Below are 27,653 nucleotides of genomic sequence, written 5' to 3'. Positions count from 1 at the left end.
AAAAATATTGCTATACTCACCTCTCCGACGCAGCCTGCACCTTACCGAGGGAAGCGGCAGCGTTCTTTGTTTAAAATTCGCGCTTTTCTTTCCTTTACAAGAAGTCCAGGCTTGTGATTGGTTGCGTGCCGCCCATGTGGCCGGGACGCAACCAATCACAGCAAGCCGTGACGTAATTTCAGGTCCTTCAGGATTTTAAAATTACGTTCCGGCGTTGTGATTGGTTGCGTCGCAGTCACATGGGCGACGCAACCAATCACAGCAAGCCGTGACGTAATTTCAGGTCCTTAAGGATTTTAAAATTACGTCCCGGCTTTGTGATTGGTTGCGTCGCAGTCACATGGGAGACGCAACCAATCACAAGCCGTGACGTCACGGGAGGCTGGACACGCGCGCATTTTAAAATGCGCGCGTGTCCAGCCTCCCGTGACGTCACGGCTTGTGATTGGTTGCGCCGCGGTCAACCAATCACAAGCCGGGAGGCTGGACACGCGCGCATTTTAAAATGGGCGCGTGTCCAGCCTCCCGTGACGTCCCGGCTTGTGATTGGTTGCGTCTCCCATGTGACTGCGACGCAACCAATCACAACGCCGGAACGTAATTTTAAAATCCTGAAGGACCTGAAATTACGTCACGGCTTGCTGTGATTGGTTGCGTCCCGGCCACATGGGCGGCACGCAACCAATCACAAGCCTGGACTTCTTGTAAAGGAAAGAAAAGCGCGAATTTTAAACAAAGAACGCTGCCGCTTCCCTCGGTAAGGTGCAGGCTGCGTCGGAGAGGTGAGTATAGCAATATTTTTTATTTTAATTTTTTCTTTTACACATTTTTACATTAATGTTGTTTCGATACTACAAAAATATCGGATCTCGGTATCGGAATTCCGATACAGCAAGTATCGGCCGATACCCGATACTTGCAGTATCGGAATGCTCAACACTAGTGGTCAGCGAAAAACCCTACACAAATATCCACGCTGAATATCCAAGAACCCCCGTACCGACTAACGGTATGGGGGGAGGATATCAGCCCCCTTAGAGCTTCCAGCAAAATCAGGAATCACATTATGAACAAGCTGGACAAAAAACAGAATAATACAAATAACAAAAAACAAGAAAGCAGGACTTAGCTTATGTTGCAAAAATCAGGACCAGTAGACAAGAGCAACCAGACAAGGACTGATTACATGGATGCCAGGCAATGGACTAAGACTCCAGGAAGTTTAAATAGAAACACCCAGAGTGTTAACAAACTAGGTGACTACCAACCTGGGGAAAGAGTATACAAGAGCCATACCGCGAGTGACCACAAGAGGGAGCCCAAAAGTATAGTTCATAACAGTACCCCCCCTTTAAGGAGGGGTCACCGAACCCTCACTACGACCACCAGGGCGATCAGGATGGGCAGCGTGAAAGGCACGAACCAAATCGGCCGCATGAACATCAGAGGCGACCACCCAGGAATTATCCTCCTGACCATAGCCCTTCCATTTGACCAGATACTGAAGCCTCCATCTAGAGAGATGAGAATCTAAGATCTTCTCCACCACATACTCCAACTCGCCCTCAACCAAGACCGGAGCAGGAGGGTCAACAGCAGGAACCACAGGCACAATGTACCGCCGCAACAAAGACCTATGGAACACATTGTGAATGGCAAACGACACAGGAAGATCCAAACGAAAAGACACCGGATTAAGGACCTCCAAAATTCTATAAGGACCAATAAAGCGAGGCTTAAACTTAGGAGAGGAAACCTTCAGAGGGACAAACCGAGAAGACAACCAAACACAATCCCCAACACGAAGTCGGGGACCCACACCGCGGCGGCGGTTGGCAAAACGCTGAGCCTTCTCCTGTGACAACTTCAAGTTGTCCACCACATGATTCCAAGTCCGCTGCAACCTATCAACCACGGAATCCACCCCAGGACAGTCAGAAGGCTCAACATGACCCGAGGAGAAACGAGGATGAAAACCAGAGTTGCAGAAAAATGGCGAAACCAAAGTAGCGGAACTAGCCCGATTATTGAGGGCAAACTCAGCCAATGGCAAGAAGGTCACCCAATCATCCTGATCCGCAGAAACAAAACATCTCAAATAAGCCTCCAGCGTCTGATTAGTTTGCTCCGTTTGGCCATTAGTCTGAGAATGAAAGGCAGATGAGAATGACAGATCAATGCCCATCTTAGCACAAAAAGATCGCCAGAATCTGGACACAAACTGGGATCCTCTGTCAGACACGATATTCTCAGGAATGCCGTGTAAACGAACCACATTCTGAAAAAACAAAGGAAAAAGATCGGAAGAGGAAGGCAACTTAGGCAAGGGCACCAAATGGACCATCTTGGAAAAACGATCACACACCACCCAGATGACAGACATTCCCTGAGACACCGGAAGATCTGAAATGAAATCCATGGAAATGTGTGTCCAAGGCCTCTTCGGGACGGGCAAGGGCAAAAGCAACCCGCTGGCACGAGAACAGCAAGGCTTAGCCCGAGCACAAGTCCCACAGGACTGCACAAAAGAACGCACATCCCGTGACAAGGAAGGCCACCAAAAGGACCTAGCCACCAAATCTCTGGTACCAAAAATCCCAGGATGCCCTGCCAACACCGAAGAATGAACCTCGGAAATAACTTTGCTGGTCCATTTATCAGGAACAAACAGTCTATCAGGTGGACAAGAGTCAGGTCTACCAGCCTGAAATCTCTGCAACACACGTCGCAAATCAGGAGAAATGGCCGACAAAATCACTCCTTCTTTAAGAATACCAGCCGGCTCTGAGGCTCCAGGAGAGTCAGGCACAAAGCTCCTAGAGAGAGCATCAGCCTTCACATTTTTCGAACAAGGCAGGTATGAGACCACAAAGTCAAAACGGGAGAAAAACAATGACCAACGAGCCTGTCTAGGATTCAGGCGTTTAGCAGACTCGAGATACATTAGATTTTTGTGATCAGTCAAGACCACCACACGATGCTTAGCTCCCTCAAGCCAATGATGCCACTCCTCAAATGCCCACTTCATGGCCAACAACTCCCGATTACCAACATCATAGTTCCGCTCAGCCGGCGAAAACTTCCTGGAAAAGAAAGCACATGGTTTCATCACCGAGCAACCAGAGCCTCTCTGCGACAAAACAGCTCCTGCACCGATCTCAGAAGCATCCACTTCAACCTGAAAGGGAAGGGAGACATCAGGCTGGCACAAAACAGGCGCTGAAGTAAACCGGCTCTTCAGCTCCCGGAAGGCCTCAATGGCCGCAGGAGCCCAATTAGCGACATCAGAACCTTTCTTGGTCATATCCGTCAGAGGTTTAACAACGCTAGAAAAATTAGCAACAAAACGACGGTAGAAATTAGCAAAACCCAAAAACTTCTGAAGACTCTTAACAGACGTGGGTTGAGTCCAATCATGAATAGCTCGGACCTTGACTGGGTCCATCTCCACAGCAGAAGGGGAAAAAATAAAACCCAAAAAGGAAACCTTCTGCACTCCAAAGAGACACTTTGAGCCCTTCACAAACAAAGCATTATCACGCAAAACCTGAAACACCATCCTGACCTGCTTTACATGAGAATCCCAATCATCAGAAAAAACTAAAATGTCATCCAGATAAACAATCACAAATTTATCTAGATACTTCCGGAAGATGTCATGCATAAAGGATTGAAACACTGAAGGAGCATTAGAGAGCCCAAAGGGCATCACCAAGTACTCAAAATGACCTTCGGGCGTATTAAATGCAGTTTTCCATTCATCTCCCTGCCTAATGCGCACAAGGTTGTACGCACCATGAAGATCTATCTTGGTGAACCAACAGGCACCCTTAATCCGAGCAAACAAGTCCGACAATAGTGGCAGAGGGTATTGGAATTTAACCGTGATTTTATTCAGAAGCCGATAGTCTATACAAGGTCTCAAAGATCCGTCTTTCTTGGCCACAAAAAAGAATCCCGCACCAAGAGGGGAAGAGGATGGACGAATATGTCCTTTCTCCAAAGACTCCTTTATATAAGAACGCATCGCGGCATGCTCAGGTACCGACAGATTAAATAATCGTCCCTTAGGAAACTTACTACCAGGAATCAAATCTATAGCGCAGTCACAGTCCCTATGAGGAGGAAGAGCACTGGACCTGGACTCACTGAACACATCCTGATAGTCAAGCAAATACTCAGGAACTTCTGAAGGAGTGGAGGAAGCAATAGACACCGACGGGGAATCGCAATAAATTCCCTGACAACCCCAACTTGACACAGATATAGCCCTCCAATCCAGAACAGGATTATGAGCCTGTAACCATGGCAGACCCAAAACGACCAAATCATGCATCTTATGCAGAACAAGAAAACGAATCACCTCCCGATGTTCAGGAGTCATGCACATGGTCACTTGTGTCCAATACTGCGGTTTATTCTCCGCCAATGGCGTAGCATCAATTCCTCTAAGAGGAATAGGATTTTCTAAAGGCTCCAGGACAAAACCACAGCGCCTGGCAAACGACAAATCCATAAGACTCAGGGCAGCGCCTGAGTCCACAAACGCCATAACAGGGTAGGAAGACAATGAGCAAATTAAAGTCACAGACAAAATAAATTTAGGCTGCAAGTTACCAACGGCGACAGGACTAACAAACTTTGTTAGGCGTTTAGAGCATGCTGATATAACATGTGTAGAATCACCACAGTAAAAACACAACCCATTCTGACGTCTATGATTTTGCCGTTCAGTTCTAGTCTGAATTCTATCACATTGCATTAAATCAGGCGTCTGTTCAGACAACACCGCCAAAGGATTAGCGGATTTGCGCTCCCACAAACGCCGATCAATCTGAATGGCCAGCGTCATAGAATCATTCAGACTTGTAGGAATGGGAAAGCCCACCATCACATTCTTAATGGTTTCAGAAAGGCCATTTCTGAAATTTGCGGCCAGAGCACACTCATTCCACTGAGTAAGCACGGACCATTTCCGAAATTTTTGGCAATACACTTCGGCTTCATCCTGGCCCTGAGAAATAGCCAGCAAAGCCTACTCTGCCTGAATTTCAAGATTGGGCTCCTCATAAAGCAATCCGAGCGCCAGAAAAAACGCATCAATATTCGCCAATGCCGGATCTCCTGGCGCCAATGAGAAAGCCCAATCCTGAGGGTCGCCCCGCAAGAAGGAGATAACAATTTTAACTTGCTGAGCTGAGTCTCCAGACGAACGAGGTCTCAAAGATAGAAACAATTTACAATTATTCCTAAAATTCCTAAATTTAAATCGATCTCCAGAGAACAGCTCAGGAATAGGAATCTTAGGTTCTGACATAGGACTGCTAGTAACAAAATCCTGAATGCCTTGCACACGAGCAGCAAGCTGATCCACACTAGTAATCAGAGTTTGCACATTCATGTCTGCAGCAGAGTTTCAAGCCATTCAGAGGTAAAGGGGAAGGAAGAGAAAAAAAAACAAAAACTCAGAACTTCTTTTTCTTTTAATCCCACTTCTGCAATGCATTAACTATTCACTGGCCTGGCATACTGTTGTGATCCTAATGGCAGAGGATCTCAGGGTCTTCAGCAAAGTCTGCAAACATAAAAACTAGCTCTTAGGGAGGTGGTAACTAAGCTGACCACATACCTGATCCTAGCCCACAACTAACAGCAGCCGGGGAACGTACCTACGTTGGTTCTAGACGTCTCGTGCCAGCCGGAGATCTAACTAACCCTTTCAGAGAAAATACAGACCTCACTTGCCTCCAGAGAAAGGTACCCCAAAGTAGATACAGGCCCCCAACAAATAATAACGGTGAGGTAAGAGGAAAAGACAAACGTAAGTATGAACTAGATTCAGCAAAGAGAGGCCCACTAAATAATAGCAGAAATATAGAAAGAGGACTTATGTGGTCAGCAAAAAACCCTACACAAATATCCACGCTGAATATCCAAGAACCCCCGTACCGACTAACAGTATGGGGGGAGGATATCAGCCCCCTTAGAGCTTCCAGCAAAATCAGGAATCACATTATGAACAAGCTGGACAAAAAACAGAATAATACAAATAACAAAAAACAAGAAAGCAGGACTTAGCTTATGTTGCAAAAATCAGGACCAGTAGACAAGAGCAACCAGACAAGGACTGATTACATGGATGCCAGGCAATGGACTAAGACTCCAGGAAGTTTAAATAGAAACACCCAGAGTGTTAACGAACCAGGTGACTACCAACCTGGGGAAAGAGTATACAAGAGCCATACCGCGAGTGACCACAAGAGGGAGCCCAAAAGTATAGTTCATAACAGTCCACTGTCCAGCCACTGTGCTGAGGATGACTTGTCGTGGATGTCGGACGGAGATTGGTGAGGAGAGCACTGTTCTCTGATGCTAGTACTGGCCAGCGTCTGACAGAGTGAGGCTCAAGCGGGCATCCTGTGCGCGCTGCTTGCAGGCATTGACCAGGGCCGCAGATGCGCGCGCAAGCACGAACAAGGGTTTCTCTCATACACTGATGTGGGCCACCGTTGCCCTGGTCAGCGTGTGCACCAAGAAAGCATGTGCGTGAGAGCCTTGCAGAACATTTAAAGGACCGGCGGCCCATTTTGCCGCTAAGAGCCGCCAGCCCAGCAGGCATCTGCTCGGCTCGGCAGATTAGTAATCTCGGCCTGCACCCAGCATATTTGGCACTTTATTTGCAGCCAATAAACATGCTGGGCTGGCTTGCCAATCACAGTAATGCTGGTGCCATCTTTGGTGTGGCATTACTGTAATTGGCTGGCTTTCCAGCATCATAGGGACTATTTAAAGGCTGCTGGCGCCATCTTGCACACATTGTAGATGGAAACAGAATAGTGAGAGCGTAGTGTCAGCATAGTGATAGTGAAAGGAGCTTATAGTGTGTGAAGATTGACTGTCAAGAGTTGTTTATTAAGTGGGGATTTAAGTAGGGCGAGATGTAATAGGAGGGAGAGTAAAAGGCAGGCACCTGGGTGCTCTCATCATTATAAGTATACTAGCTATTGAATCCGTTCTACGCCCGGGTGGCGAGCATTTATATTGGTATATGGTCTCCATCCTGGTATGTGCTGCTCCCATCTTGCTCTCCCATCCTGTCATGTGCTGCTCCATCCTGCGTCCCCATCCTGTCATGTGCTCCCATCCTGCGCCCCCATCCTGTCATATGCTGCTCCATCTCACACCCCCATCCTGTCATGCCTGTGCCCCCATTCTGTCATGTGCTGCTCCCATCCTGTGCCCCCATTCTGTCAAGTGCTGCTCCCATCCTTTCATGTGCTCCCATCCTGCACCCCATCCTGTTATGTGCTCCCATCCTGCACCCCCATTCTGTCATGTGCTGCTCCCATCATGCGCAATCATTCTGTCATGTGCTGCTCCCATCCTGCGCCCCCATTCTGTCATGTGCTGCTCCCATCCCGCGCCCCCATTCTATCATGTGCTGCTCCCATCCTGCGCCCCCATTCTGTTGTAATGTGCTGCACCCATTCTGCCTGTTTCTGTTTCCATTCTGCCATATGTTGCTGTGCGTGGCTGTGGTTAGTGCGGGCGGCTGTGCTGAGTGCCGGCGGCTGTGTGTGGCTGTGAGTGCGGGTGGCTGTGCGTGGCTGTGGTGAGTGCGGGCAGCTGTGCGTGGCGGTGCTGAGTGCGGGCAGCTGTGCTGAGTGCGGGCGGCTGTGCATGGCGGTGCTGAGTGCGGGTGGCTGTGCTGAGTGCCGGTGGCTGTGCGTGGCTGTGGTGAGTGTGGGCGGCTGTGCTGAGTGCCGGTGGCTGTGCGTACCTGTGGTGAGTGTGGGTGGCTGTGTGTGGCTGTGGTGAGTGCGGGCGGCTGTGCGTGGCGGTGCTGAGTGCGGGTGGCTGTGCTGAGTGCCGGTGGCTGTGCGTGGCTGTGGTGAGTGTGGGCGGCTGTGCTGAGTGCCGATGGCTGTGCGTAGCTGTGGTGAGTGTGGGCGGCTGTGTGTGGCTGTGGTGAGTGCGGGCGGCTGTGCGTGGCTGTGGTGAGTGCAGGCGGCTGTGCATGGCTGTGGTGAATGCGGGTGGCTGTGTGTTGCTGTGGTGAGTGCGGGCGGCTGTGCGTGGCTGTGGTGAGTGCGGGTGGCTGTGCGTGACTGTGGTGAGTGCGGGCGGCTGTGCGTGGCTGTGGTGAGTGCGGGCGGCTGTGCGTGGCTGTGGTGAGTGCAGGCGGCTGTGCGTGGCTGTGCTGAGTGCCAGCGACTGTGCGTGGCTGTGCTGAGTGCGAGCGGCTGTGCTGAATGCCGGCGGCTGTGCGTGGCTGTGGTGAGTGCGGGCGGCTGTGCGTGGCTGTGGTGAGTGCGGGCGGCTGTGCGTGGCTGTGGTGAGTGCGGGCGGCTGTGCGTGGCTGTGGTGAGTGCGGGCGGCTGTGCGTGGCTGTGCTGAGTGCCGGCGGCAGTGCTGAGTGCGGGCGGCTGTGCATGGCTGTGGTGAGTGCGGGTGGCTGTGCGTGGCTGTGGTGAGTGCGGGCGGCTGTGCGTGGCTGTGGTGAGTGCAGGCGGCTGTGCGTGGCAGTGCTGAGTGCGGGCGGCTGTGCGTGGCGGTGATGAGTGCAGGCGGCTGTGCGTGGCAGTGCTGAGTGCGGGCGGCTGTGCGTGGCTGTGGTGAGTGCGGGTGGCTGTGCGTGGCTGTAGTGAGTGCGGGCGGCTGTGCGTGGCTGTGGTGAGTGCAGGCGGCGGTGCGTGTCAGTGCTGAGTGCGGGCGGCTGTGCGTGGCTGTGGTGAGTGCGGGCGGCTGTGCTGAGTGCCGGCGGCTGTGCATGGCGATGCTGAGTGCGGGCGGCTGTGCGTGGCTGTGGTAAGTGCGGGCAGCTGTGCGTGGCTGTGGCGAGTGCGGGCGTCTGTGCATGGCTGTGCTGAGTGCGGGCGGCTGTGCGTGGCGGTGGTGAGTGCGGGCGGCTGTGCGTGGCAGTGATGAGTGCGGGCGGCTGTGTGTGGCTGTGGTGAGTGCGGGCGGCTGTGTGTGGCTGTGGTGAGTGCGGTCGTCTGTGCTGAGTGCCGGCGGCTGTGCATGGCGGTGCTGAGTGCGGGCGACTGTGCGTGGCTGTGGTGAGTGCTGGTGGCTGTGCGTGGCTGTGGTTAGTGCGGGCGGCTGTGCGTGGCTGTGGTGAGTGCGGGCATCTGTGCGTGGCTGTGCTGAGTGCGGACGGTTGTGCATGGCAGTGGTGAGTGCGGGCGGCTGTGCGTGGCTGTGGTGAGTGCAGGTGGCTGTGCATGGCTGTGGTGAGTGTGGGTGGCTGTGCGTGGCTGTGGTGAGTGCGTGTGGCAGTGCGTGGCTGTGGTGACTGCGGGCAGCTGTGCGTGGCTGTGGTGAGTGCGGGCGGCAGTGCGTGGCTGTGGTGACTGCGGGCAGCTGTGCGTGGCTGTGCTGAGTGTGGGTGGCTGTGCGTGGCTGTGCTGAGTGCCAGCAGCTGTGCGTGGCTGTGCTGAGTGCCGGCGGCTGTGCATGGCTGTGGTGAGTGTGCGCGGCTGTGCGTGGCTGTGGTTAGTGCGGGTGGCAGTGCGTGGCTGTGGTGAGTGCCGGCGGCTTTGTGTGGCTGTGCTGAGTGCCGGCGGCTGTGCTGAGTGCCGGCAGCTGTGCGTGGCTGTGGTGAGTTCGGGCGGCTGTGCGTGGCTGTGGTGAGTGCGGGCAGCTGTGCATGGCTGTGCTGAGTGCGGGCGGCTGTGCGTGGCGGTGGTGAGTGCGGGGGGCTGTGCGTGGCTGTGGTGAGTGCGGGCGGCTGTGCGTGGCTGTGGTGAGTGCGGGCGGCTGTGCGTGGTGGTGCTGAGAGTGCGGGCGGCTGTGCTGGGCGCCGAGTGCTGGGGGCCTGAGCAGGTGGGGACACCGGCGCGCTGTGGGGGTCAGGTGCCAGAGTCACCACTAGCTCAGGTCCCCGGCACTTGCTATATTCACCTGTCCCCCCGTTCCACCGATGCGCGCTGCTCCATCCTCCACATCCTCTGGCTGTGACTGTTCAGTCAGAGGGCGGCGCGCATTAAGCGCGTCATCGTGCCCTCTGAACTGAACGTCACAGGCAGAGGATGTGGAGGACAGAGCAGCGCGCATCAATGGAACGGAGGACAGGTAAATATTGCATACTCACCCTCCTGGCTCGTCCCTGCTTCTCCGTTGGAAATCGCGGTGTGCGTTCAGTGCTTACGCATACCGCGATCTCATGGGAGCGTCACTCTGTGGGGGCCAGACTGCGCCGGCGCTTGCGCTTGCGCAGTCTATAAAGGCTTCGGACAGAGTGACGCTCCCAGTGTTATATTATAGATGCTGCAGATCTGTGCTATTTTCCACTGTGTTGTAGAGTAGTTAGTATTATAAACAGACTGTGGTATTAGGGTGAAATGGGGAGGGTTTCATCCAGTACCAAAATATAAAAATCACCTATTTGTAGAGGTAAATAATATTAGGTAGTACCAGCATATACATAATATTCCCGTGTAGCAGCCTATAAACATTTTTTTTTACCAAAAAATAATATTCCTCTGTGCCTGCATATAGTAACACTAGCTATTGAACCCGTTCTACGCCCGGGTGGCGAGCATTTATATTGGTATATGGTCTCCATCCTGGTATGTGCTGCTCCATCCTGCGTCCCCATCCTGTCATGTGCTGCTTCCATCCTGCGCCCCCATCCTGTCATGTGCTGCTCCCATCTTGCGCCCCCATTCTGACATGTGCTGCTCCCATCCTGCGCCCCCATTCTGACATGTGTTGCTCCCATCCTGCGCCCCCATTCTGACATGTGCTGATCCCATCCTGCGCCCCCATTCTGTCATGTGCTGCTCCCATCCTGCGCCCCCATTCTGACATGTGCTGCTCCCATCCTGCGGCCCCATTCTGACATGTTCTGCTCCCATCCTGCGCCCCCATTCTGACATGTTCTGCTCCCATCCTGCGCCCCCATTCTGACATGTGCTGCTCCCATCCTGCGCCCCCATTCTGACATGTGCTGCTGCCATCCTGCGCCCCCATTCTGTCATGTGCTGCTCCCATCCTGCACCCCCCTTCTGTCATGTGCTGCTCCCATCCTGCGCCACCGTTCTGTCATGTGCTGCTCCCATCCTGCGCCACCATTCTGTAATTTGCTGCTCCCATCCATATGCCCCATACGCTGCTCCATAAAGGTTTATGGCCCCCATAAGATGCTCCATATTATATGCCCCGTACACTGCTCCATAAAGGTTTATGGCCCCCATAAGATGTTCCATAGTATATGCCCCCGTACACTGCTCCATTATGGTTGATGGCCCCCATAAGATGCTCCATAGTATATGCCCCCGTACACTGCTCCATTATGGTTGATGGCCCCCATAAGATGCTCCATAGTATATGCCCCCGTACACTGCTCCATTATGGTTGATGGCCCCCATAAGATGCTCCATAGTATATGCCCCCGTACACTGCTCCATTATGGTTGATGGCCCCCATAAGATGCTCCATAGTATATGCCCCCGTACACTGCTCCATTATGGTTGATGGCCCCCATAAGATGCTCCACATTATATTCCCCCGTACACTGCTCCATTATGGTTTATGGCCCCCATAAGATGCTCCATATTATATGCCCCCGTACACTGCTCCATTATGGTTGATGGCCCCCATAAGATGCTCCATATTATATGCCCCCGTACACTGCTCCATAAAGGTTTATGGCCCCCATAAGATGCTCCATAATATATGCCCCCGTACACTGCTCCATTATGGTTTATGGCCCCCATAAGATGCTCCATCATATATGCCCCCGTACACTGTTCCATTATGGTTTATGGCCCCCATAAGATGCTCCATAATATATGCCCCGTACACTGCTCCATTATGGTTTATGGCCCCCATAAGATGCTCCATAATATATGCCCCCGTACACTGCTCCATTATGGTTTATGGCCCCCATAAGATGCTCCATCATATATGCCCCCGTACACTGCTCCATTATGGTTTATGGCCCCCATAAGATGCTCCATAATATATGCCCCCGTACACTGCTCCATTATGGTTTATGGCCCCCATAAGATTCTCCATCATATATGCCCCCGTACACTGCTCCATTATGGTTTATGGCCCCCATAAGATGCTCCATAGTATATGCCCCCGTACACTGCTCCATTATGGTTGATGGCCCCCATAAGATGCTCCATATTATATGCCCCCGTACACTGCTCCATAAAGGTTTATGGCCCCCATAAGATGCTCCATGGTGTATGCCCAGTTCACTGCTCCATTATGGTTTATGGCCCCCATAAGATGCTCCATAATATATGCCCCCGTACACTGCTCCATTATGGTTGATGGCCCCATAAGATGCTCCATAATATATGCCCCCGTATGCTGCTGCGATATAAAAAAAAAAATACCATACTCACCTATCGTCGCTGGGCGCCGAGTGCTGGGGGGCCTGAGCAGGTGGGGACACCGGCGTGCTGTGGGGGTCAGATGCCGGTATCGCCGCCAGCTCAGGCCCCCCCCGCACTTGCTATACTCACCTGTTTGTCCCGTTCCAGCGCTGCCCGCCGCTTCTTCCGGCTCCTCTGGCTGTGACTGTTCAGTCAGAGGGCGGCGCGCATTAAGCGCGTCATCGCGCCCTCTGAACTGTGAACGTCACAGGCAGAGGACCGGGACACGGAGACGGAGCCGCACGCAGCGCTGGAACGGGGGACAGGTGACTATACTTACCCTCCTGGCGGTCCCTGCCTCTCCGGTGGAGATCGCGGTGTACGTTCAGTGTTTACGCATACCACGATCTCCTGGGAGCGTCACTCTGTGGGGTCCAGACTGCGCCGGCGCTTGCGCTTGCGCAGTCTATAAAGGCTTCGGACAGAGTGACGCTCCCAGCGTTATATTATAGATCCATTTTTAAAGCTAATTGTTAAATAATATTCATCATCTATTGCTTAAGTACCTAATATTTCTCTAACAGTTGTGCGACTTGCGCAAAACCTCTTGAGCTACAGAAATGTCAGTATATACCATTAATTTCCCTGAGTCTTCTGTTGGCACGTATCATAAAGGAGATGTTAAAAAATCCCCCAAAATTTCTATTGGTTAATAAAATAGTGTATTTTATCTAGCAGTTGTGCGACTGCTGCAATCCGGGTAGAGATAATCAAACATGACAATTTATCAGTGGCAATAATTTCCATGACTCCACTGTTGAATTGTGTCAGCAAGGCAATCTAGAAAAAAATTATAATTTTCCATTGGTTTAATAAATAGTGTACTTTTACACACTTTTTTATTTTACTACCAAAATACACAAATTATATTAATAGTATAAGAGTGCCAGCATATACAAAACCAATTTTTTGGAGCTACATAATATTCCTGTGTAGCAGCCTATAAACATTTTTTTCTTAACCACAAAATAATATTCCTTAGTGGCTGTATACACTCACCGGCCACTTTATTAGGTACACCATGCTAGTAACGGGTTGGACCCCCTTTTGCCTTCAGAACTGCCTCAATTCTTCGTTGCATAGATTCAACAAGGTGCTGGAAGCATTCCTCAGAGATTTTGGTCCATATTGACATGATGGCATCACACAGTTGCCGCAGATTTGTCGGCTGCACATCCCAAAGATGCTCCATACAAGGCAGGATGGATCCATTCTTTCATGTTGTTTACGCCAAATTCTGACCCTACCATCCGAATGTCGCAGCAGAAATCGAGACTCATCAGACCAAGCAACGTTTTTCCAATCTTCTACTGTCCAATTTCGATGAGCTTGTACAAATTGTAGCCTCAGTTTCCTGTTCTTAGCTGAAAGGAGTGGTACCCGGTGTGGTCTTCTGCTGCTGTAGCCCATCTGCCTCAAAGTTCGACGCACTGTGCGTTCAGAGATGCTCTTAGGCCTACCTTGGTTGTAACGGGTGGCGATTTGAGTCACTGTTGCCTTTCTATCAGCTCGAACCAGTCTGCCCATTCTCCTCTGACCTCTGGCATCAACAAGGCATTTCCGCCCACAGAACTGCCGCTCACTGGATTTTTTTTCTTTTTCGGACCATTCTCTGTAAACCCTAGAGATGGTTGTGCGTGAAAATGCCAGTAGATCAGCAGTTTCTGAAATACTCAGACCAGCCCTTCTAGCACCAACAACCATGCCACGTTCAAAGGCACTCAAATCACCTTTCTTCCCCATACTGATGCTCGGTTTGAACTGCAGGAGATTGTCTTGACCATGTCTACATGCCTAAATGCACTGAGTTGCCGCCATGTGATTGGCTGATTAGAAATTAAGTGTTAACAAGAAGTTGGACAGGTGTACCTAATAAAGTGGCCAGTGAGTGTATATTAACATCCATTTTAAAGTCTAATTGCTATATAATATTCAGAATCTATTGATTAAATTACACAATATTTGTCTAGCAGTTGTACGACTGGCACAATCCGGGTAGAGATAATCTTTTGTGATTGAAAAAAAAATCATAAATCATTGTTTTCTAGTAATTTAAAAAAATACAGTATCTTTATCTAGCAGTTATGCGAAAGGCGCAATCCGGGTACAGATAATCTTACGTGACAATTTAGCAGGGGCAATAATCTTCATTACTCTGTATTTGGAGTGTTGCAGCAAGGTGATCTCCAAAAAAGTAGCCATATGGTTTCATAAGCATAACACATGCAAGATGAGAAAGGGTGACATTAAGGGATGTGGGGTCACAGATCTGGAGGTGACTGTCTCTCGTTCTAGGTTCATGTCAAAATTTTGGTTAGCGTGGTACACCACTAACGAACCCAAACAAGTGCGAGAATGTTGTGGGTTGGATGGCAGACAAAGGCTCCAGTGTGTTGACAAGCAGCACCACAAAGTCTTCAACACTGTCCAGTCTCAGTAGCCAAAAATCTGGGTTTCTGAATCCTCAACCTGTTACTTCTTCCTTCCACCATCAAAAGCCCCAGTAGACATATGACTCCAATGCTGGCCCCTCTGAGGAACTGTTTACGTTCCCTTGTAATTTGTCAGGCTTCTCAATGTTCACCATTAAAGAGGGTCATGAGGAGGTGGAGTGCAGTGATGCCCAAATATTTGAGCACCCACTGTCACAAGAAAGGCAAGTTGGTGAAGGTCAATTGATGTCTAAAGACGTACAGGATAGTCATAAAGCACAGTTGCCATCAGATTAGCATAAAATTGCAGCTCAGAAGGACAATCAGAGTTGGGAATTTGAAGACAACGTGGTCAACAATGAGGCTGTAAGCAGGTGTGAGGATGCAGAAATGCAGGGAATGCAGAACAATGCTTAACAACAATGCAGTTTAATTTATAACAATAATACTGGAACTAATTTCCTCTCTAATTTCCAACACAAATTATGATGACGTAACACAATAGTCTGGTTATTAAACTTTCACTTATCTTAACTTCTCCCTTCCTCTTCCACATGCGATGAGAGCTGAAGTAATAAGAAGAATAACCTCCCTCTCCAACATCACTGAAGGAGAGCTTACTCGCCTCTTTTCCAAATCACACCTCACCACCTGTGCACTTGACCCCATGCCCTCCCACTTGCTCCCCAACCTCACTAACATGCTCATTCCAGCCCTAACCCATCTCTTCAACCTATCGCTATCTTCTGGTACCTTCCCCTCTGCCTTCAAACATGCCACCATCACACCCATCATCAGTGGTTTGACCCTCAGACACAGATTTGGTACCAAGTCGTTCTGTCTACTTACTGGGGTGGTTGGCTGCCATGTGTTTTTGCATGCTGGTTGTGCTCAGGTTGGCAAGAACAACTCACCCTTGGCCTGTTATCTAGCAAAATGGAGGCCTCTGTGTGTCAGTTGACAGAGTTCTTCCTCTGGTCAAACCACTACCTCTTCTTGCCTGATTTCTTGCTACGGATCAAATTTTGTACAACTCTCCATGATCTTTGAAAATTCTTGGAGAACAGGAGAAGTCCCAGAAGACTGGAGAAGAGCAAATGTTGTTCCAGTCTTCAAAAAGAGGAAGAAGGTGAATCCAGGTGAACCTTCCCCTGTGTTAAGGCCTTCCCAATCTGCTCACCATGGATCAGGCACTGATTCATCCTGCCCACAACCAGCGGTTGCACACACACCAGTCAGCAACCACATCCACTTCATTGTCCCAGGATAGCATTCAGTCGTCCCTGCCCTAGACATTTGCTAGAAAGCAGAAATATCCATTCACCCACCTACAGGCCCAAACACTAAACATTGCTAGATTGCTAGCCCTGGAAATGTTGCCATTTTTACATGTGGGAACTGAGTCTTTCCATGGTCTCTTGGCAGTGACAGCCCCACGGTACTTATTTCCCAGCCGCCACTATTTTTCCTGGATTGCCGTACCCGCATTACATAAGCATTAGTGATGAGCATGCATACTCGATAATGCTCGTTACTCGCCTCAGCATCACTGTACTCATGGTACTTGGTGAGCACCGAGCATTTCCAGGTTTGCTAGGTGGGAAATCAGGTCCCCGCCCTGCATGTTGGGCGCTCTTTATCAAAATTTTCGGTGATACTCATTACTGGTTGGTGACACTTCTAGACCAACGTTACAAGGAGAACTTTCAATCTCTTCTGCCTGAAGCAGATAGGTGTACTAAAATGTTGCAGTACCAGAGGGTCATTGTCACTAAATTATTTAAAAAATTCCCATCTGAAAACGCTGGCAGCAGAGGTCACAGTGTGTTGGACAACCAAGGAGTACAGACAAGAGAGACACAACTCCAATCCAGCAGAGGCATGGGAACAATGGCAAAGTTCTGGGAGAGTCTTTTTCAGTCCCTTCCATCGCCTAGGCCCAGAGGTGCGGGTACTCTCACAAGCAGTGCAAAGTTTGGGAAGATGCTGAGAGAGTACCTTGCTGACCGCACCAACGTCCTCCCAGATTCCTCTGTGCCTTTTAATTATTGAGTATCCAAGCTGGACACATGGCATGAACTGGCTCTCTATGACTTGGAGGTCCTGACCTGCCCTGCCGCTTGCATTTTGTCAGAGAGTGTTTTGATTGCCGCTGGTGGAATTATAACTGATAAGCGCAACCGCCTGTCAACTGAAAATGCTGACAGGCTTAATCTTATAAAAATGAACAAGTGCTGGACTGAGTCATATTTCTCTACACTGCTAAATAACAGCAAAACATAGCCTCCAATGCAGTGTCTTTTTTTTGGAGATGTATTTCCATGCACCTCTTCACACCCACACATGGGTATACGCTTCCTGATTTTGGCTCATCATCCACCAACACTAGATCACCATGGTGTCCATGGTCCATGATGCGACTGCCAACTTATTGTGTAAAAGGGTTGTTTTGATGGCCTTTAAAATTTTTTTTAACACAGTATGGTGATGTGTATCCCCCAGGGGGAAATGTTTGTCAGCCCATACACTTAGTGTATGGGCATTAAAAGTATAGGAGACCTGCTCCTTTAAATTGGGAAAACTATTTTCGGAGGCCATCCTCCATGTCTCTTCTGACACCACCACTAGATCACCAGGGTGAACGTGTTCCGTGATGCAACAGCCAAGTAATTTTTTCAAGGGTGTTTATGATTCCCGTTCTAAAAATGTTTACCCATTATGTTGAGGTGTACCCCCACCAGGGGGAAATGTTTGTCAGCCCCTTCTCTTAGTGTATGGGTATTACAAGTATAGGAGACTTTTTTTATTTTTTTTATTTTTCATAGGGCATCATCCACATTTATAAGGCCAGGTTCACATCGCGTTAGGGCAATCCGTTTAGCGCTAGCTCTAGCGGATTGCGCTAACGCAATGTTTATTTAGGGGCCGCGCTAGGGGTCGCGTTAACGTCCCCGCTCTCGCAGATCCCCGATCTGCGAGAGCGGGGAACGGACCTCAGGCGTGCCGCGGACGCTGCAAGCATCGTCCGAGGCGCGCCACAGAAGAACGGCACATCGCTAGCGCGAGACGAAAAAGGCACGCGCTTGCGATGCGCTAGAGGGAAACTTCACATTGCTGTCAATGGGTGCGCTAACGGACCCATTGCACGGCGTTAATTGCGACATTTTTGCCGTGCAACGCTGTCCGTTAGCATGCACACATTAACGCAATGTGAACCTAGCCTTACAAGGGGGATTGGAGTGCGTGCAAATTTGGGGCTGGCCTTGCAATATCATAGTAATAGGAACTTTGGTTTCATGTGGCCATCCAGTACGTTGTCAGTTCAATGGGTTATTGGGGTGTGTTTAACTTTGGGGAAAGGCAGGCCTTGCATTCACTTTATGGGCAAACTTTCTGGTAGTACAAAAATCATAATAATGGGAACTTTGGTTTCATGTGGCCATCCAGTATGTCGGTTCAAAGGGTTATTGGGGTGTGTTTATTGGGGCAAGGCAGGCCTTGCATTCAATGCATAGGCTAACAGTATGGCAGTACCAAATGAAAATGGGAGACCCATTTTCTTATAATGGGTGCATTTCTTCATGAGGCACTCCGGTATGTCTTGTCCAAGGGGTATTGGGGTGCATCCTAATTTTTGGCAGCCCAAGCCACTCACTACGTAGGCAATAACCCACTGTGTAAAAATGGGAACAACAATGCATAGCCGGCTTATGGCTCTCTAAGAAAAGTGAGGGCCCATTGCTGAGCCTATAAAAATAGAGTTTGTGACTTTCAGAGTCCTTCCTTCATAAATGAAACAGGATGTGTCTGCTGATGTGTCACACTCCACATGGCCAGCTAAGGTTGTTAAATGTTAAAATGACATTTACTGGTTGAAAGCATTTCTACAGTGGAAAAACGCATCAAAAATGATACGTGTGAACATAGCCCTAGTGGTGAAGTTACATTTTTGGGGGATTCTTTATTTTGTGTTACATACAAATCATTACCCTGGAAAGGATGTTCCTTAGCATATTTCCCAGGAAAATCCATTTTGGTTTTGTTTATGTTTTTGGGTGCGCCTGTAAAAGTGGAGTAATACTCTGACAACATTGTTCCCAGCTGTGAACAGGGAGTCAGAAATGCTTCCGGGGGTATTCCCCATGATGTTCCCATGGCATTTGGGGATCACAGCAAAAATGCTCGGTTTTCCCATAGACTTACATTGGGCTTGTTGCTTGGGTCGAGCACCCGAGCATTCCAATTTGCTTGGCCCAAGCAACAAGCACCCGAGCATTTTACTGCTTGCTCATCACTAATAAGCGTGAATTACACAAAATCAGCCATGCTCTGGCCAACGCAGTCATGGGGAAGATCTACCTAACCACAGACACGTGGACAAGTTCATGTAGACAGGGACAATACATGTCCCTGACAGCACAGTGGTAAACTTAGTGGAGTCTGGGACAGAGTCAGAGGCTGTGACATCACACATCTTACCCACACCAAGAATAGCGGGCCCAACTTCCATCAAGGTTTTAGTCTCCTCATATTCTGCTTCCTGTCTCTTCTCATCCTCATCCTCACTGGAATTAGTCTTCTAATTGCTCCACAGCTTGGAAATCTGCAGGTCTGCCCTGGTGATGCAGCCGCACACTTTGCTGAAGCTCATCTGTTTAGGTGATGAAGCTCACAACGCAGCCAAGTTGTTGAAAGGGGTAAAAGAACAGACTGATAAACGGCTCTCCCTGCTGAACCTCCAACCAAGTCTAGTTGTGTGAGATAATGGACACAACTTTGTGGCGGCTTTAAAATTTGGCAAATTGGTATATGTTCCATGCATGGCTCACATGCTAAACTTGGTTGTATAGCAGGATTTAAAACCATAATCTGATTTGCCGGACCTACTTGCCAAGGTTCGCTGTGTCAGCGCACATTTCCTAAAGTTATCTCAGGCTTTCGCCGGTCCAGCTTCGCTGCAGCAGCTCTTTAATGTGCCTCGTCATTGATTCATTTGTGACCTGCCCACACACTGGAATTCGACCTTCCATATGTTGGCATAGCTTAGTCAGCAGCAGAGAGCAGTCTGTGAAATTCAGCTTCTTAATGCCCGCCACAGTAACACTCAGCCCTCACACATAACAGCTGTCACGTGGGTGTTGATAGTTGACCTATGTAAGGTTCTACAAAACTTTGAGTACTGCATCATGATGGTGAGTGCTGAGGATGCTAGTGTAACACCCCAGGTAGCCGGTTGTTACAATGGCATTGCTTTCTTCACGGGGAGAGCGATGTCATGGTTGGAAGCGAGGAAGGATCCCTTTAACAGGTATTCAGCACATACAACATCGTTCTGACTCCAGACCAGAAGGGGGAGCTCTACACCCGACTTCAGGGGAGCTGCTCTCTCTGGTCAGGAGAAGGAGTAAGTTGCTAGGCAGTTGTTAAGCAGTTGGGGAGAGTTAGTCAGTTGGTGAGAGGAGGGTGAGGAGTGAGGAAGGAAAGCTGGGGCCGTGCAGACGAGTGATTTTGGAGCTCCTTGGAAGGAAAAAGAGAGCAGAGCAGTTTGTAAAGAGACTGAAAGGAGGAAGGAGCAAAGGTGGAGTGAAAGAGCTGGAAAGAGAAGCTGAGCATGGATGCCGGTAGCCGGAAGACCAAGGTTGTGCAGTACTTTATGTCTCACAGCAGAAACCAACGGACAGCAGATTGCAAGCTACCTGTCCACCATTAACACCCGAGGACACAGTAGCAGATAGAGTCTGGGTCCTGATAGAGATCCTGTATAAAGGATCGAGTTTCCTGTCGTACGGGTTAGTGTCCTACCTAAAGGGGGACAGAGAGAACATGAGGACCTTGTGTGAGGCCTAAGGCAGCAAGGGACTACAACACAGTACTAGAAGGAAGGCTTCCAACCCCACCAGGTTAGGGGGATTTCTGAGACGTTTCCAAGCCGGCCAGAAAATACCAGCACCTGTGATCCGACACCCTGGATGATGGCTGCCTTAACCCTGCTGTTCTGTTCGTTTCCACTATACACTTGTACTGCTCCAGTCATTTTTGACCGGACCTATTAAAATGCTGTTTTAGCTACTTACATTTTTTTTTAATACCTGTTGCATTATTATACTGCATGTGAACATGGTTGGTCATTATAAAAAAAAAATACGTAAAAAACTCAATTTTTTTTATTTATTTTGTGTTTATGAAGGTTACAAGGGCTTATTGAATTCGGTACAGAAATTACAAATTTTAGCTTAACTAACTAACTAAAACAACTACTACTACTACTATAACAACTATAACTAACTATAACTATAACTAAAATTAACTATAGTGTAAAATGTAACTGCGTGCAAACATTTTGAAAAAAAAAATAGTAAAAATAATAAAAAATAAATAAATAAATAATAGTAATAAAATCAGAAAAACTGTAACCAGTTTTACAACAATAACAGATTATATACAACAGTATATACAGTTCAATTATTTACTCAATGTCATCCATCTAAGCATGCATTCATGCTCTCACCGCAGTGAAAATATACCACTCCATAAAAGTCACAGACCTCATCCTCATTCTCTTGAATAACAAAGAATCAATCAACTTGAACATATGTGCCATGCAAGCTGTAAAAAGTGATTGCCATCATTGCACAAAAGCAGGCAGTGACAATTATCTTACATCATGACAGTAAACAAACAATGCATAAGCAATATAAAAATAATTGTTGCTTTACAATATGCAACTTAAGCAACAGAAATGAATGATTTGAGAAGAAAAGCATAGTTTATATTTTTAGAGGAAAAGCAGTGTAAATAACATACAGAGAAAAAAAATTGCACAGAACTGTACTGAAAGCCAATGCATATGGTTTGTACTGAAAGCATATGTAAATCTGCACCTAAAGCAACTGTTTACTTCATAAACAATAGTAGATGCAATAAGTAGTATCAAAAGAAATGATAACTCATTTGTTTTACTCAAAAAATGGCTGAAATTAGCATAGAATGCTATTCGGTCATTTTTGACTGGGAACAGTACAAATGTAAAAAAAATGTGATGCAAAAACTAAACTAAAAAAAAAAAGTACCCTTAGAACGAACGCCTCAAATTAGGAAAATAGAAGTAACCACAAGTTTCAGAACCGCATAATGAAGTTTTTAAAAAATATCAAAGTTCAAAAACGGTCATTTTTGACCGAACATAACAGCAGGGTTAAAGCAAGTAAAGAGGTAAAGAAACTGCAACCTTGCATCCTCTGTTTCTTACTACACCATCTTCATCTACTACACCGGAAGCCCTGGGGACCCAGCTTCACCTTTGGGAAGCTACCCCATCCCAGCTGCCATAACATCACCCCAGTGGACCCCTTTAAGCAGCATCGGTCATCCATGACTGAATACCACAGGTGGCGTCACAAAATTTTATTATTTCACACACCCCTTTAAAGACCGTCCCTTAAACACGGTCGCCCAGGGCCACGGACTGGGTCACCACTGCCGTGACACATCCCTTTAAGGACAGAACACTTTACCAAGTACACCATGGCCCTGGCAGGCGTTTCACTATTATGAGCATAACCATCCCACTGCTCTGTCGATTAAAATGTTCACTACAGATTGTGAAAGAGGAAGCTTTGAATGCTGAGCTATGGCTTTTGAGCAAGATTGTACAGTGGCTGATACCACACAGCCCAGCATCACACAGTATTTACAGGCCACATTGAGTAATGATGAGGAACAAGAGGAGGAGGATGAGGAGGAGGAAGAACAGGATTTTTTGATCTGCTCTACAGAGGGGACTTCGAATCCAAACAAGAGGAGGAGAAGCAGGAGGCTATGCGTCGTGAGGAGGACGGTTATTGCTCTTCCTGATGAGGACACTGTACATTTCGCTCTCTGTAGTCTGCCACACATGGCAGAGTTCATGTCCAGATGCCTTTTCCAAGACTCTCGCGTGAAAGACATTTTGTTCACCATGCAATACTGGCTGTGCACCTTTCCTGACCCACGGTACAAGGAGTAATTTGCTTCTCTGATGTCGGAAGCATACGTGCCATTTTCAGTGCATGCATGCCAGAGGTCCGAAGTGGAAGACTTGTTCAAAAGATTACCCAGAGACATTGCTGGTACAGAGGTACCAGCTCTTTTTGCCCACAAGGATTACTGTAGAGGGCCACAAACACCAGGTGCAACTCAGGGGGAATGTCCACCAACTAGGCCATTTTCATGAGACTGACCCATCAGCAAGGGCTATATGTTGGTTAACTATGATGTGGAGGGAGAAGTTGACCAAAATTGTGAAGGACTAGCTAAGTGACCATACCAGCATCTTTCCTGATTTATCAGTGCCTGTTAACTATTGCTTGTCCAAGTTGCACACTTGACCCGACCTCTCCTTGTACACCATGGAGGTGCTACCATGCTTTGCCTCATATGTATTGTCTGAACGGGTTTTTAGTCCTACAGGTGCAATCATAACGGATAGGCACACACAGCTGTTAGACAGGCTGACTCTTCTAAAATTGAACAAGGGATGGATTTCATCCGACTTTTTAAGCCCTTCATATGGCAGCAATGTTATGTAAATGCAGGACAAATAATTTTTTTTCTTTTTAATTTGTCTTAACGTCCACCCCTTACCAACCAAAACCATTTTGTTCATGAAATTAACTCCTCGTCCTCCTTCTGCTTCTGCAACAAGTACGATGAGTACCCCATGTGGGTATTGTTTTGTACTTTTTGAAATCTGTGCACATTGTGGAATGTGAAACTGGTACTCTATATCTGTACCTCTTGTAATAACTGCTAAGTGTATTGTGAAGTCTCCATCACGGCGTCTTTCCGCTGGTCTGAGAGAGACCCCTTGGCTAATATTTTTAAACCTTTGCACATTGTGCAATGGTGAAACTTGTACTCTCTATCTCTAACTCTTGTGATAACTGCAAAATGTATTGTGTTGTCCCCATCATGGTCTCTTTCAGCGTTTATGAAACAGACCCATTGGGGTAATTTTTAAAAACCTTTATACATTGTGCAATGGTCAAATTTTTACTCTCAATCTCTATATATTCTATTCTATTTTTTTTTATTGTGTTGCCCTTTTCATTGTCTCTTTAAGCGTTTATCTGGTAGCCTGATGTTTTTTGGGTCTGCACTTGGACATTTTGGAACATTAATACATTAATTACTATGCTCCAAACAATTCTTCAGGTTTCAGACTTACACAGAATAATAGTATGAGTAATGAATCATGCTCTATGTTTCTTCTGCTAGTTCAAAGATCTTACTCACGCACCCTTCATAAAGGGATATTCGACATAATACCTCTGTTAGCATACGCCATATACTGCTCATATACGCAACACCCTAGTAGGTGGACAGAACACCTGGGTACAAAATATGTGTATGACGGTGAAACCACTGGCCCTTCCCCTGTGTTACGCCATTCCCACTCGGCTGTCCAGGAAGGAGGTGCTGAGGTCTCCTGTCCACAACCTGCAGTTGCGCAGACATAACAGTCAGCAACCATGTCCAGTTTGTTGTCCCAGCGCAGCGTTCAGTTGTCCCATGTCAGCATATATGTCTGTTCACAAATTGCTAGATGGGGCATACATATTTGTTAGCACTTTACATTGTACGGTGCTGGACAAAGACCATTGCTGACTTTTCCAGGCTCCTAAATGAATGAGACTTGTGTCACTTTATTAAACTGTTGTTTCCCTTTCATTTTCTATATTTGGGTCCTTATAAAAAAATGTTCGTGGGGTATTGGCCAGTTTCTGTATAATTTAAGCACAGCTAAGAGACTGGATTAATATGCTCCACACACCTATTCAGGCAGCAGCGTTATGCATATTGGACCATGGTCATTGCCACGATAAGGCCTTTACCTGAGCTCTGTAGCACGGCCTGTCACCTCAGTAATACACTCCACAGACCTCGACACTCTCTGGAAAATATCTTGTTATTACTCCATTGTTGCTCAAAACCATGCAAAAGATACATTCTGCCTGGTTGGGTAGTTTCCACAAGAACTGCGTAGGATTGTTCAGATTGGTCAATGACACTCCTGTCTCTTTCCCTTGAGAAAGCTGCTTCCAAGTAAAATGAGGTTTGTACATGTTCCTGACATGGGTTTTAGGCCTTATACAAAAAAAATACAAAAAAAAGTTGCACTCTATCGTGCCAAAGCATGTCGAATATGAAATACATGAAATATGAATAGCAAATGGCTTTTTGAACATTAGGAAAAATATTTGTGAGACACTTAGCACAGAATTTGGCCAAATAGTGTGAGCCCATCAACCATCGTCAAGGTGGTCTCATTAATCTGATGGGTCCCTGACCTCCCTGTCCAAATGTGAACACTTACCGAAGGCCAATGTCCGTATGCATCTGTAAATGTGGACACCTCTGTCAGTAAAGCCTACATATGGATGTTAGGCCTGACAGATTGACCACAATACAGGCCTTAGCTTGCATACACTGTATTTCAAATTTAATTGTAATGCGTTTGGTGTCTGGTAGAATCCAACTTACTGACATTGATCACACAGATCACCCAACTCCTGCATTCACCTTACAATGGATTTACCTGCTATGACAGTGGTTCCATTGTCATTCCATTGTGGACCTTACAAAATGCAGGTTTCACAGCACCTGGTGGCCCTCTGAAAATTGTAAGCGAAGGCCGCATAATGACATGGCAGTGGTGTCTGGAAAGGGCCAAAATTCAAGTGACCATGTTTGAAATGGCATTGCAGAGGGATGGGGAATATGTATTCCACTATCTTGCCAACTATTTGGCATGAGGGAGCGACCTCCCAAATTTAGGAGTGAGAGCCCTCACAAATGTTAAAGGAAAAAAAAAAGCCAAAATGTTCCATGTGTATACATGCTAAAAGGGAGGTGTATTTTTTTGGTGCGAGTGCTGTGTGATTTTTTTCTCGCACCCATTGACTTGTATTGGCGAGTCTCATCCAAGATACGCAGAAATACGCAACATGCTGCAATTTTTTTCTCAGTCCGATTTTAGCTGAGAAAAAAAATTGCAGATGAGATGTCACCCATTGAATGACATTGGTCCAAGTGCAATCCGATTTATTATCGGATTACAATTGTCCGTATTTCTCGCGAGTATGAGCCCTTAGGATGAGTATCGTTTGGTAATTGATGATCCTGTTAATTACAGGTTAAAGTTTATTATGATGAATTCAGAAAACATATCTAATAAATTTTGCTCTACTATTAGAATATGTTCACCTTAAAAAAGAGGCAAAATATCATTAAGAAATTCACTAAACAACAGTCATTTCACTTTTCAGCTGTCTAAGAAGTATGGAGCCGTGTACACCTTACAAATTGGCCCTGAGAAAGTTGTTGTCATATGTGGGTACGAGGCTATAAAAGACGCCCTTGTCAATCATGCCGATGAATTTTCAGGAAGACCTAAAGTGGCATTAATTGAAGAAGTATACAGAGGACACGGTAACAATCATAAAATTATCACTGATTGGGTGATGGATTGATTTTGCTTTTTCAATTTAATTTCCTTTGTAAGTAGATTGTCTGGTCTGGAAATCTTCAACTAAAATTGTGGGTCCTTAAAGTCAACTTGATCTCATGTGGACACCAGATCTATCCTCCAAAATTAGCTTACGATTAGTGATGAGCGAATATGTTCAGAAACTGATCACCAAACATAAATTCAGCACAAATATGGTACATTAGGATTCGTGATGTGTAACACAAGCATTTTTCTTAAAATTGGAAAAAGTTGGTAACATTCAGTAAAAGATAGAATAAAAGTCGATAATACATGTGCCTCATTCAGTAAAATCACAGCGTCACAGGTTAGAATAGAATGGATAGAATAGATATATACACAGAGAATAGTTAGATATATAGATGTCAGTGACACATACATACAGTGTATACAGTACAGACCAAAAGTTTGGACACACCTTCTCATTTAAAGATTTTTCTGTTTTTTCATGACTATGAAAATTGTACATTCACACTGAAGGCATCAAAACTATGAATTAACACATGTGGAATTATATACTTAACAAAAAAGTGTGAAACAACTGAAATTATGTCTTATATTCCAAGTTCTTCAAAGTAGCCAACTTTTGCTTTGATGACTGCTTTCCACACTCTTGGAATTCTCTTGATCAGCTTCAAGCGGTAGTCACAGGAATGGGCTTCCAACAATCTTGAAGGAGTTCCCAAAAGATGCTTAGCACTTGTTGGCCCTTTTGCCTTCACTTGGTGGTCCAGCTCACCCCAAACCAACTTGATTGGGTTCAGGTCTGGTGATTGTGGAGGCCAGGTCATCTGGCGTAGCACCCCATCACTCTCCTTCTTGGTCAAATAGCCCTTACACAGCCTGGAGGTGTGTTTGGGGTCATTGTCCTTTTGAAAAATTTATGATGGTCCAACTAAATGCAAACCGGATGGAATGCTGGTTCAGTATGCCTTCAATTTTTAATAAATCCCCAACAGTGTCACCAGCAAAGCACCCCCACACCATCACACCTCCTCCTCCATGCTTCACGGTGGGAACCAGGCATGTAGAGTCCATTCGTTCACCTTTTCTGCGTCGCACAAAGACACGGTGGTTGAAATAAAGGTCTCAAATTTGGACTCATCAGACCAAAGCACATATTTCCACTGGTCTAATGTCCATTCCTTGTGTTCTTTAGCCCAAACAAGTCTCTTCTGCTTGTTGCCTGTCCTTAGCAGTTGTTTCCTAGCAGCTATTTTACCATGAAGGCCTGCTGCACAAAGTCTCCTCTTAACAGTTGTTGTAGAGATGTGTCTGCTGCTAGAACTCTGTGTGGCATTG

General features: G+C 47.3%; 1 protein-coding gene across 1 annotated transcript in view; it reads left to right on the top strand.

Moving 5' to 3' along the window:
* Positions 1-27,653, top strand: part of LOC143808677 (cytochrome P450 2K1-like) — a 200,170-nt gene that overhangs the window by 7,564 nt on the left and 164,953 nt on the right. Inside the window, exon 3 of the mRNA XM_077291581.1 lies at positions 26,131-26,293. Coding sequence (XP_077147696.1) covers positions 26,131-26,293 — 163 coding nt within the window. The remainder of the gene's footprint in view (positions 1-26,130; positions 26,294-27,653) is intronic.

This window comes from Ranitomeya variabilis, chromosome 2, assembly GCF_051348905.1.
Source record: "Ranitomeya variabilis isolate aRanVar5 chromosome 2, aRanVar5.hap1, whole genome shotgun sequence".
Taxonomy (NCBI): Eukaryota; Metazoa; Chordata; class Amphibia; order Anura; family Dendrobatidae; genus Ranitomeya; species Ranitomeya variabilis.
This window is presented reverse-complemented; position numbering and strand designations above follow the sequence as displayed.